The sequence below is a fragment of the Rhinolophus hipposideros genome (genome assembly GCF_964194185.1).
Source record: "Rhinolophus hipposideros genome assembly, chromosome: 9".
NCBI lineage: Eukaryota > Metazoa > Chordata > Mammalia > Chiroptera > Rhinolophidae > Rhinolophus > Rhinolophus hipposideros.
This window is the reverse complement of record NC_138055.1, coordinates 52,559,981-52,572,637: the sequence shown is the minus strand read 5'-3', so window position 1 is coordinate 52,572,637 and position 12,657 is coordinate 52,559,981. Positions and strand designations below refer to the sequence as shown.

At 55.6% G+C, this 12,657-nt stretch overlaps 1 protein-coding gene across 1 annotated transcript in view; it reads left to right on the top strand.

The window, feature by feature from the left end:
• FIGNL2 (fidgetin like 2) overlaps positions 1-11,749 on the top strand; it is a 28,482-nt gene extending 16,733 nt beyond the window's left edge. The window contains exon 2 of the mRNA XM_081060247.1: positions 5,757-11,749. Within this exon, the coding sequence (XP_080916373.1) occupies positions 5,768-7,741 (1,974 nt within the window). The 5' untranslated portion in view covers positions 5,757-5,767 and the 3' untranslated portion in view covers positions 7,742-11,749. The remainder of the gene's footprint in view (positions 1-5,756) is intronic.
• The last annotated feature ends 908 nt before the right edge of the window (positions 11,750-12,657 follow it).

Here is a 12,657-nt window from a genome sequence, read left to right as displayed (position 1 = left end):
GTCTAGGTTGTCACGTGTGCTTTTCTGACCAATGGGCTATAAATTGGAGGTTCTCATGCCCCGCCTTCGTTCAATTAATTAGCTAGAGTAGCTCACAGAACTCAAGAAACCAATTTACTTACTAGATTACTGATTTATTATAAAAGAATATAACTCAGGAAGAGCCAGAGGGAAGAGAGGCACAGGGCAAGGGGTGCTGAGGAGGGGTGCTGAGCTTCCACGCCCTCTTCCAGGGCACCACCTCCCAGCACCTCTACAAGTTCACCAACCCGGAACCTCCAGAACCCCCATCCTTTTTTCCTGTGGAGGCCTCATTACTTAGGCATGATTGATTAAATCACTGGCCATTGGCGATTGAGCTTGATCTCCAGCCCCTCTCCTTTCCCAGGAGGTGGGGGGGGGGTGGGGCTGAAAGTTCCAACCATCTAATCCGGTGGTTCCCCTGGCAACCAGCCTCCATCCTTAAAGTTACCTCAGAGGTTCTCAAAAATCACCTCATTAACATAAACTCAGGTGTGGTTGAAAGGGGCTTGTTACAAGACACCGATTTTACCCCTGTATCTGAAGCTACTCCAGGAACTGAGAACAAGAGACCAACCATAACGAAAGATGCTCTCTTTGCTCTTATGTTTAGGAAATTCTAAGGGTTTCGGAAGCTGTGAGCTAAGAACAGTGGATGAAAACTAAATATATATATTTCTTATTATAAATCATACTATCACAGCCTGCATCGGGCCCAATGCACTGAGCGTCCACCCTGAGCGTGGTCCCTGGGGACTGGAGCGGCCTGAAGTCGGGGCATGGAGTGTTTTGGCCATTTGTGAGACCACTCCTCTCAATGGTCCTGGAAGGCTTCCTAAAAATGAGGGAAGGGTTTAAGGAATTCTTCCCTTCCGCTTCCACCTATTTACTATTTAATGATCACCTGAGTTTGGAGACGGGCGCTCTGTGGGTGGAGTTCAGTGGATGCAGCCTCCTGGGTGTAGGAGGGCACTTGGCCCTTCAAGCCTCTGCTTGAAGAAGGAGCTGGGCAGGAGCCTGACTTTCAGAAAGTTGCCTTTTCTTGCAGAGCCCCAGCCACCCCCAGGCAAGGCCACAGACCCAAATAAGGAACTGTCTGCCCAGCCTAGGGGTGGGAATGGATTCTTATCAGATGGCAAGTATGCAGGAAAGGGACAGCTCCACTGGGGCTGTCTTGCTGTGAGAGGATACACATACTCCTGCTTGGGGGGCACAGGCAACTTGGGAACCTGCCCTCCTCCGCCCCGCCCTAGGAGGTGCTTCCAAAAGCAGGTCGGAAGGTTATATATACAGCATTGGGGACACAGCTACATTCCCAGGCAAATACAGACTCCTGTTTTCATAGGGCCAAGGAAATGAGCTCTGGTGTAGGCTGGGTCATGGCCTCAGGCTTTCTTTCCTCTGGCTGTGAGGACGTAGGGCTGGAGCAGGGAGGCTTGGGCTCTGGTCAGACTGCACAGCCAAACCGTCTGCCACTGTGTGACAGCTCTGTGACCGTGGGGACGGATTCATCTCTGCCTCAGCCTCCTCATGTGTAAAAGCGGGATGATGACAATAGCACGATCTCACGGCTGCTGTGAGGGTTACACAAGGTAAAGCATGGAAAGGGGCTGGTTCTGCCCCCTGTGCTGGGAAATGGCATGAGGCCCTTCTGTCGTGTCAGCTGGAAGGAACCTCCCTTACAAAACACCCTCCGAGTTCTCCCAACCCCAGGGGGAAGGGACTTGTTCAGAGTCACTCAGTGAGGTTGGACTACTGCTCAGGTACCATTTATCACACTACTCTGTAACCCCCACTGGACTGTGTGCTTTATATACATTATCTTTTTAAATCCGCACGGCCACTCTGCAAGGCGGATGTAATGCCCTGTAACAGTTGGAGAAATTGAGCTCCAGGGAGGTTAGGCTGCCTGACCAGGGTTATACAGTACGTGAGCCCGGATTCAAACCCACGTATCCCTGGTTCAAAGCCCACATTTTCTCCCAAATCCCAAGGGCCTTTCCTCACATCCAGCTCAGCCAGGGTAGGGGAGTGTGGCCTATGAATTTGGGAGGGAGGCAGGCTCTCCTGGGGAATGGCAGGGGCTTGTGAGCGAGGCCACAGGCGGCTGTCCCTGTGTGACAGCAAGAGGGCTGTAGCTGGCCTGGGGGTAGGGGCAGGGAGACACCGTGCTTTACCCCAGTCCTCTGCATGGGAGAGGGGAGGAAGGCAAGGAGGGGGTTGGGTGTGTGAGGAAGCTCTCCTGAGACTGCACTTAGGCTCCAAAGAGCCTGAGACAGAGCAAGTGTGTGTGTATGTATGTGCACGCGCATGGACATGTGCACGTGAGCCTGCAGGTGTGCACGTGTGTGCATGGTCAGGTGGTGGGGGTGTGGATGCCAGTGTGTGCTTCGGCCAACGCGGACCAGCCTTCTCAGCCTGGGTGCAGTGTGGCAACCTCATCTCTCTCGCCCTCCTCGGCTTGGTGGCTTGAGCCTGCTTCTGGGGCAGTTGGGTTCTGGCCCGACATTTGTTCTTCCCCTTGGAAGAAGTGAGAGGCAGTCTGGAGATCAAGTGCAGGAGAAGTTGCTGAGCTGGCCCCCTGCTCCCCACTTAGACCACTAAGGGACCTCGGGCAGAGTCCAGGTCATTGCATGCAGACAAGGATGATTTAAAGGACAAGGAGAAGAAGATGGGTTGGTAGCCAGCAGGGGACTTTTTGAAGACGGGAAACAATTAAACTTGCTCTGAGGAGGGAGCCAGGACCAGGGAGCGGGCAGGAATAGTTAATTCATGGGCAAGGTCCAAGGGCTGGGGTAGACGGGCCCTCAGGCCTTCTGCCTGCAATGTGGATGCAGATGTAGGTAAAGGTGAGGACAGAAGGCGAGAGGTGAGCGAAATGTGCCCTTGGCTAAAATGCAAGAGAACGGCCTGGAATGCAAGGCCAGCATCTGAGAGCATCCAGGGTAGAAATCAAGTGGGATGGATGAGATGCCAGGGACCAGGGCCCCTCTGGGCAGAAGCGAGGAGCAGCCTGAGAGGGGCTAATGCTGGAGTAGACAAGACAGAGGGGGGAGGATGCTGGGAGGACAGGTTTGGAGAGCCACAGGTGGGCTCCTAGAGCCCACAACCGCTAGGTGATCAGGGCCTGAGTACTGGGCCTTATGGGTGGGGACCTGACTGAAGAGGAGGCGCAGACGGTCTCGCAGAGGGTGAAGGAAACGTGTGTGGACAAGTCCAGACACAGAGCCTTCTTTACTGTGTCTATGTATGTCCTTCTGGGAGGGGCCATTCTTTTCCCCCTATCCTGCCCAGTTTAATATGTTCAGGGAAAGTACTATCTATCATCAAGGTCAATCTGTTCTCCATATTATGGAGTCAAAGCACAGGTAACAGAGAATAGGTTTGGGGTCCATGTGGTGACACGATATTTGCATTTGTTTAACTTTGACGTTACCTCATCTGACCCTGAAACCAAAAGCACTTGGGATTTCTGATGTCCCAGGAAATTACCCTCTGACACCAGGTAATGCCTCAGTTCCTTGGAGACCTGTCAGCAGGAGCTGGAGAGCTACAGCCCTGCCCCTACACACCTCACACTCAGCCCTGCCCTCTTGCCATGGGTGATCTCCATCACCTCTCAGATGCAGGCTGAACAAGTGAGAGCTCTCCTTTAGTTTTAGTATCTATGGCCATGCCTTCCCTACAGCAGGGGGGATGAGAGTAAATAGTTTTCTTTTCAGACTGTCCTCTCCCACTGATGTCAGGTCGTAGCCACAGGAGGTGGTACTATCTATCAACAGCAGCTGCAAGGAGGGGCAACGTGGAGAGCCAGAGAAGCGACTCGTTTATTTTCAGCCTCTTCTACCACTCCCCCTACATACACCCACTTCCAAAGCTCTAGCGACCCCATATTTCTTGGTGCTCCCTCCAGGCTTGCAGTGTGTCATTATATAGGTTGTGCACTGCACGGAAGCCCTATGTCTAAAGGGGCATAAGTCACAGCATAGACACAATAGATTTGTAGATTCATTATGACAATTTTCCAGACGGTGGCAATAAATTGTCTTGAGGAAGGGAATAGGGCATATAAACTAACCCAGCCCAGCCTTTCTGAATGCACGGTGCTCTGCACCTCTAAAGGTGCTGGAACCCTCTAGCCTGTCTGGTCAACTTGATTCCTCACCCTTCAAGATCCAGTAAAGACACCACCTCCCTGGTGAGGCCTCCTCAACCAGGCATGGCACGTTTCCCTGAGCCCCAGAGCCCTTGGCACACACCTCTGTTTTCCTACCTCACAAAGGATGTTGTCTGTTTCCTCCGCTCGACTGAACCATCATATTCACCTTGCAATCTGCCCTCCTACTGAGCACAGCACTTAGTATTTGTTCAATAAAAATGTGTTGAAGAAAGAATACTAAACCTGTAAGGTCAACTTCTTATCAAAAGCTTAGGTGTGAGAAATACTCAGCAGCAAAAACCGTTTGTGGCATGCCATGGGCCCACCTAGTCTTGGAGGTTTTATCCTTAAATCAGGCTAACCTATGGGAGCCCTGTACCCAGAGCGTGCAGTTCTCCAGGCCCTGAATCCCTTTCCCAGTGTTTGGGTCATGCCTTGACTGGTGCTCTGAGGGAGTGTAAGAAACAGCAGTGTAACATTTCCGCTGTGTTGATGGCACGGCTATCTAAGAGGACGTTCTGACATCTCACAGGTCTGCTTCCTGAGGTCCATGGAAAAAGGTTCTGTGATCTCTATGCCAGGAACATTTTGCTTCCTTTGAGGATGGTAGTAGTTTTTTACTTTGCAAAGTGAGTTATTTGGTTACGGGAAAGCTAAGAGACAAATCTATGGCCCACTCTCTATGACACGTACTAACTTTGCATTGCTGTGAACTAACTTTCCCTCCATCTTCTCTGGAATATGTCTACTCTATAATAGTAACTGTTTTGTATTGTGGCAAATCGCATTTTGGGAACGAGGCAGGTGGCAACCCCTGCCCTGGGCACAAGCCATCATGTGCAGAGTTGGGTCTGGAACCCAGGTGCGCTGACTTCATCAGGCAGACTAAAAGATCCCAAAACGGAAAGCAGGCGAAAGTTTCTGGCTCAGCCTTTGGGGTTTCCCAGGGATGCTGAAGCCCTGCCAAAGATACCTGCATCCCTCACTTAGGCCCAGAGGGAGCCCTGGAGTCTCTGAGGTGAACAGAGCACTGCGGACTATCCAACTGTGGAGCCACCGGGCCAGGGGCCCTGGGCAGGCCTCACTCGTCTCTATTTACACAACCCTAGTGCCACTGTAGTGCCCACCTGGCACATGGTGGGTATGCAGCAAACAGCTGGTACCCAGTGGGCTCCACTTGGGTCTGACCATTCCCAGCACTGGCTGGGGTGTCCCGCCTGTTGCCTGACCCTTCACTGTATTATGTCTGAAAGTCAGGCCATGTGTCCTAAAGGGCAGGACTGGTATGGCCAGGACAAAACAATCATCACTGCCTACGAGGTGAAGTTAGGGCCTTACATGTCGTTTCCAGATCCCTCTTGGCTCCGAGGGAAGTATTTTCAGACACTAACTTGAATCCTGGGGCTGAGGGGCAAGTCGAGTATTGTGTGCTTGGGGCTGGAGAAGGTGCCCCAGGAGGGTGGCCGATGCCAGAGAACCAGCCCATCCCAAGCTGCAGCCTCCGTGGGTTGGCCTGTGGTTGGCGGTCGGTGGGTTCTGCAGGACCTCACGAGCCTCGTCTGTCTCTTGCCTGCAGCTCTGTCGAAGATGCACTGGACACCGGAACACGCCCAGCCCCTCAACCAGTGGCCAGAGCAGCACCTGGACGTTTCCTCCACCACCCCGTCGCCGGCCCACAAGTTGGAGCTGCCCCCTGGGGGTCGACAGCGCTGCCACTATGCTTGGGCACACGACGACATCTCTGCCCTCACTGCCTCCAACCTCCTCAAGCGCTACGCAGAGAAATACTCAGGGGTCCTGGACTCGCCCTACGAGCGCCCCACCCTGGGCAGCTACGGCGATGCCGCCTTTCTCAACGGCGCCAAGGGGGACCCCGAGCCCTGGCCAGGGCCGGAGCCACACTACCCCTTGGCCTCACTCCACGAGGGCCTCCCGGGAACCAAGTCAGGCAGTGGGGGCGGATCCGGGGGCCTCGGGGGCTCCCCGGTGTTAGCCGGGAACCTGCCTGAACCCCTCTACGCCGGCAATGCGTGCGGGGGCCCGTCGGCGGCGTCCGAGTACGGGGCGGGCTACGGCGGGGGGTATCTGGGCCCCGGGTACTGCGCGCAGACCGGCGCCGCGCTGCCCCCGCCGCCCCCGGCCGCGCTGCTGCAGCCCCCGCCTCCGCCGGGCTACGGCCCCTCAGGGCCTCTGTACAACTACCCCGCGGGGGGCTACGCCGCGCAGCCCGGCTACGGAGCGCTGCCCCCGCCCCCCGCCCCGCCGCCGACCCCCTACCTGCCCGCGAGCCTGGCGGCGCCCACGCCGCTGCCCGCGCCCGCCCCGCCGCGCCCGGCACCCACCTCCTACAGCTTCCAGGCTGCCGCTGCGGGCGCCGAGGCCGGCGTGTCGCTGAAGCGCAAGGCCGCCGACGAGGGCGCAGAGGGCCGCTACCGCAAGTACGTCTACGAGCCCGCCAAGGCCGACGGCGCCTCCTACGCCTCCGCGGACAACGGCGAGTGTCGCGGCAACGGCTTCCGGGCGAAGCCGGCGGGAGCCGCGGATGAGGCGTCGGGCAAGTACGCTGGCGGCGTCCCCCTCAAGGGCCTGGGCTCCTCGGTGTACGGCTCGCAGCTCGAACCCTTTGAAAAGTTCGCGGAGCGCGCCCCGGCGCCGGCTCAACGCGGGGCCTTCGCGGGGCCGTCGGGGGAGCCTCCCAAAGGTGTGGACCCGGGGGCCCTGGAGCTGGTGACAAGCAAGATGCTGGACTGCGGGCCCCCGGTGCAGTGGGCGGACGTGGCGGGCCAGGGCCCGCTCAAGGCGGCGCTGGAGGAGGAGCTGGTGTGGCCCCTGCTGCGGCCGCCCGCCTACCCGGGCAGCCCGCCCCCGCCGCGGACCGTGCTGCTCTTCGGGCCGCGGGGCGCCGGCAAGGCGCTGCTGGGCCGCTGCCTGGCTACGCAGCTGGGCGCCACGCTGCTGCGTCTGCGCGGAGCCACGCTGGCCGCTCCCGGCCCCGCCGAGGGCGCGCGCCTCCTCCAGGCAGCCTTCGCCGCTGCGCGCTGCCGCCCGCCCGCCGTGCTCCTCCTCAGCGAGCTGGACGCGCTACTGTCGGCCCGGGACGACGGTGCCGCCGCCGCCGCCGGCGCCCTGCAAGCTCCGCTCCTGGCTTGTCTAGACGGCGGCTGCGGGGCGGGAGGCGACGGCGTGCTGGTCATAGGCACCACCTCACGGCCCGCGGCCCTGGATGAGGCCACGCGCCGGCGCTTCGCTCTCCGCTTCTACGTGGCGCTGCCCGACGGTCCGGCTCGCGGGCAGATCCTGCAGCGGGCGCTGGCCCAGCAGGGCTGCGTGCTGAGCGAGCGGGAGTTGGCGGCCCTGGTGCAGGGCACCCAGGGCTTCTCCGGGGGTGAATTGGGGCACTTGTGCCAGCAGGCAGCCGCCGGGGCGGGCCTCCCGGGGCTGCAGCGCCCCCTTTCCTACAAGGACTTGGAGGCGGCGCTGACCAAGGTGGGCCCCAGGGCCTCCCCCAAGGACCTGGACTCGTACGTGGAGTGGGACAAAATGTACGGCAGCGGACACTGACGGCGCACCGGGGAGGCCGCGGGAGCGGCCGCCCTCCCTCCCTGCCCCCTCCATTTGAGAGGGTGGTCTTTAACCCACCGGACTGGGAGGGTGCCGTGATGAATGTGGAGTGGGTGAGGGGACGGGGCTGTCGGTGGATTTTTTTTTCGTGGGAAGGAAGATGCTTCTGCTAGGCAGATAGATGCCATATGCGCTGTGTACTCAGGTTTTCCCTATTTATTGTGGACGGGAAGCTCGCCATCTCCGCTCCGCATGGACGGGCCGACCCGGTATGGGCTGGCACCCGGGGCCTAAGGAACTCCTGCTCTCTCGCCACAATCCTTTTGTCTCCTCGCTATCTGAATGGCTCCCCTCCTCCTCCACGCCCCCTCCTCTTCCTCGGCATTCGCTTATTTTTCTCTCCCGGTTGCTTTGTCAGTGCCCCCCACCCCTCCATCATGCCCCTGTTTCTCTTTTGCTCCTCCCTCTCCCTTCCATTTATCACTCTATGCTTCTGTCTCCATCCCTTGCTCTCCAGTCTCTCTGAGTCTCTTGGTCCCTCTCCCTGCCTTCTGTCCCTCTCTTTCAAAGACTGCAGTGTCCCTTTGCAGGAGATCTGGAGGTCCAGGGACTGAGGAGAAGGGGGTAGGGAGTTCCTTCCCACCCCATTACCCTTCACCCAGCTGAAACCTTGGGTCTGGGCGGGGAGGGGGTTCAAGCAAAAACAAAAACAAAAAAAAACAAAACAAAAAAACAAAAACAAAAAAAACACACCAAAAAAACCCAAAGAAGGGTTTGTTGTTGTTTGTTTTCGAGGGGGAAATCCCAGAAATGTAGCTTGTTTAATATTTAGGCCTCTTATTTTTTTAAGATGTGTAGAACTTGCTGTTTTTCTTTTTATTTTGACAACTCAGGAAGAAACTGACCTCAGAAAGAATGTTAGACTTTGGCTACTCTCTTGTGTGTTCCCCTCCCTCCCCCAACCTTACCCCCAAGGGAGCACATTCTCCCAGAAGACTCAGAAAGTGAGACTTGTGGGGAAGGGGAAAGGAGGACCCAGAGCCACACTGAGACCCCTGCTCTTCCTAGGGCAGAGCGGAATGTATTTGTAGGGCTTCCTCCCCACCTCCAAGGTTGAGGTCAGGATGTGGGGGAGTGGGTTGTGGGATTTGAGAGCAGGTAGGTTTCGTTCCCTTTCTGCTGCTCTCCCCACTGGGCCCCATTCTCAGTATTTTCTAGGAAGGGTTAACCAGTCTTGGGATGCCCTTGCCCACTTCCTGCCCCAGGCACAAGAAATAGTCTGAAAGGGCCCAAATGCAAAGGTGACCTAGGCAGAAAGTCCCCAGAGAGGTCATCTCACCTGGCCCTTGTCCAGGCAGTGATATCCTATAACTTAGGCTAAAAGGATTCCCTTTTGATGGAAGACAGTCTGGCCACAAGTCTGGTTGGGCACAAAAATGACTATAGACTCAGCCTTCGGCATCTGCTGGGAGGCTCTGAGGAGGGGTGAGTATCCCTTAACAGGAGAAGGTTCTGTGGGGAAGTATGCCTCTCCCATTTTCCTGGGGTCCTAGGTCTGGAGCTGCAGGGGTTGTGAGAAGCGAGGAGCTGGGCAGGCAGCTTTCCCCTGACATTGGTGTTTTATTCTTAGTCCTGCCCACACTTTCCACCAGAAGCCCAGGCTTGATGTGCTTTCTTCGGAGAACCATATTCCCTTCCCACCAACTTCTCTTGATGGGGCTTCAGCAGTGTGTCCCCTCCGCCTCAGGGAGCCCATTTCACAACACTGACCTTTGGTCCAAAGTTGGGGGGAACAAGCTCTCACCCCTACCTCTTCTCTCTCCCCTCCGAGCCTCCCTTCCTGTTCTCTGCCCACCCTTACAGCATCTCTGTACCGCCTCCCACGCCCAGCTGGAAGGGTGTCCACAGGGAACATATCCGGTGCCAAGGTGCTGAGGGCCTATACTGGCCTAGCAGTGTTAACAGGAAAGCTGCTCTGTTTTCCCCTTTTTCCCCCTTGGTCTCTTCTGGCCCTCCTCTCCTTGGGGCTGGCTGACTGCAGAACTTTGGTGCCTCAGAAGCAGTAGGCTGGGCCACAGGGTTTTGGCTGTGAAAGGCCCTGGGAAGGAGCAAGGAGTGAGGAGGTTCTCTCAGGTGTGTGTTTATATATGGGGGGAAGGGCGGCAGGGAAGGGGGGTTGGGCTCCCTTCCCTCAAGAGGCAGGCAGCTCTGGGGGTGTGGGGGAGCTCACTGACTGAGACCCAGGGCCCCTACCGCCTCCTCTACTGGCCTTGGGGAACTTTGCACAAGGACACATGCACCTACCTCATGGGCGCTGGGGCAGGTGGGGGAAGGGGAGGTCCAGCTCTGGCAGTGTTGGGGGGACATACCAAAGAATCCAGGGCAGGGGTTAGGGGAGGACAAGCTGGCCCTCCTTTCTCTACCCACATTGGGGTTGGGGTCCTCTCCTCCGACTGTAACCATTTCTACCTCATTTTGCTGTGTGTTGTACATGGAAGTATTTATCTCCTGTCTGACGATGCTCTGCAGTTGTGGTCTGTCTACCTCAGAAGAGACTGTATTTTAAAAGAAAGTATTACACAGTATTAAAGCGATGACATGTGGTTTCCCGAGGATTTCTTGGGGGCAGCAGCATGTGGGGAGCCCTCTAGGGAATGCTTGAGCATCCAGTCCATTGGTAACGTTGGTGTGGCCCTGTGGGTATTTCTGTTCCTTGAGCAAAACATTGTGGAAGCCCTGGTATTCCCTCGGGCACAGAAGTTGCCCAGCAGGCTGTGCCCAGCAGGCGCTGGGACTCCCAGGTGAAAAGCCACACCCTGACTCTGAAAAGCCCCTGGATAGGGAAGGCCCTCGTGCATTTCTGAGCTCTCAGAGGCTCAGAATTGGGGCTCATTGTATCCCCAGAGCCATGAAGTATGAAGTATGAGGTTTGTTGAATGAGTGAATGAATGAATGAACAAATGCGTGGAAGAAAGGGGGCTGAAGAGGAAGGCATACCCACAACCTAGATAGCAGCCCTTGATGGCTACAGCGATTCTACTTGTATTCCATTCTTGGATAGAAGGAAAGTGGGCAGAGGTGGAGACAGCTGAGTTCCAGTTCTGAAGGTCACTTAGGGTCCTTTGTCTGCCACCATCTCTCAATCCCCAAACACGCTCTTTGACAGCTCATCGTAAGCTGGGAAGCTGGGAAAACTATGAAGGAGCATCTTGCTGAAGAGCTGTGTGGAGATACCTGTGAGAGGTTTGGACTCAACTTCCTGAGGTCCTTGAATGCTGTAAAATTATTGCAGAGTGCAAGGAGAGCAGTACACCCAGGGCTCGGGTTAGGGCATACCCCAGGCTTTCAGGAGGCAAAGCAAACCCAAGGGAGAGCCTGGGAAGCAAACAGTTTCCCTTCTGGGAGAAGCAACGGTGGGTGTGCCCGAACATGGGGGTTCCAGTGCATTCCCCGACTCTAACCCTCTCAGCCCTTGGAGGCCCAGACCCCTCTCGCACTCTAGTGTTTATTACACATCTCTGTGCAGACACTGTGTGGTACTGAGGATACAGAAATGGTTAAACACAGCCACTGTTCTGGGTGGGGAAAGCTAAAAAAATGGATCGTTTGAAAATACAATTGGTTAAAGCTGCTTGAGGAGGGACCATATCAAAATTTTTACATTCTCACATCTGGCACAATATGTGGTACGTGGAAGACACTGAATTGAATAAATGTTGAATAAATCCTCAAATTAATTAATTTCCAGATAAGTGTCCTGATGGAGGATGTACAGTCTATGTCAAGAATGCCCAGAAAAGGGCAGCTGGATGAATGGCTCAGTTGGTTAGAGCGCGAGCTCTCAACAACTAGGTTGCCGGTTCAATGCCCGCATGGGATGGTGGGCTGTGCCTCCCGCAACTAAAGACTGAAAATAGCCACTGGACTTGGAGCTGAGCTGCGCCCTCCACAACTAGGTTGAAGGACAACGGTTTGGCCCTGGAGAAACACACTGTGCCCCAATATTCCTCAATTAAAAAAAATAATTAAAAAAAAGAATGCCCGGAAAAGATCCTGACTCACGATGGTGGTGGTGGAATGTCAGAAAAACTTCCCAGACGGGAGGGGATACAACCCACAAAGCTCTGGGCGGGCAACTGCACCACACATGTGATTTGTTACAAGAGCATAAAGTGGGGGCCTGACTGGAAGAAAGTGAGGCTGGAGGAATCATTGGAACCAAACCACTGCACCACAAGGAATTTCCATGCCCTGTAAAGACCTGAGGTTCCACGATGAAGCCCGTGTGTGTGTGTGTGTGTGTGTGTGTGTGTGTGTTAGCAGGGGCCAGATTTGCAAGGTAAGAATTCACACAGTGATTCAAGAAATCTTTACTGAATACTTATTATGCACTAGTTGCTATGGGGACAATAGATGGACGTTAGTCTAATGGGGGGACACAGTCAAAAGGCAGAGCTGCAGTGTGCTGCAGGAATAGATAAGACTGGTACTTAATGAGTCTGGGAGGGCTTCCCAGAGGGGACCTGTCAGCTGAGGAGTGACCAAGGCAGAACAAAGAGTGCAGGCCAAGATCTAAAGAGCCAGAGCCAAGCTTGCTTGGGGAATGGAAACAAGTTTAGAGAGGGGGGCCCCTAGTGCTCATGGAAGTGGGAGGGGACTGGAGGAGCTTACCTTATCCAGACTAGAGAGGGTGAGGGTTTGGATGACCATTTAGGCGGATGGGAAATGACAGAATCTATAACTATTTCGTATTTAGAAGGTAGGAAGAGAATTTGGGCATTGATTGGATATTGGAGGTAACGGAGAGCTAGTGGTCTAGGGTTTCTGGTGGAGGATGAGCGCGGTAAATAGGTTAGATGCTGGAGACTTGCTGAATTTGAGGCAGTAGTGGGACAGCCATGCCACCAGCCCCTCCC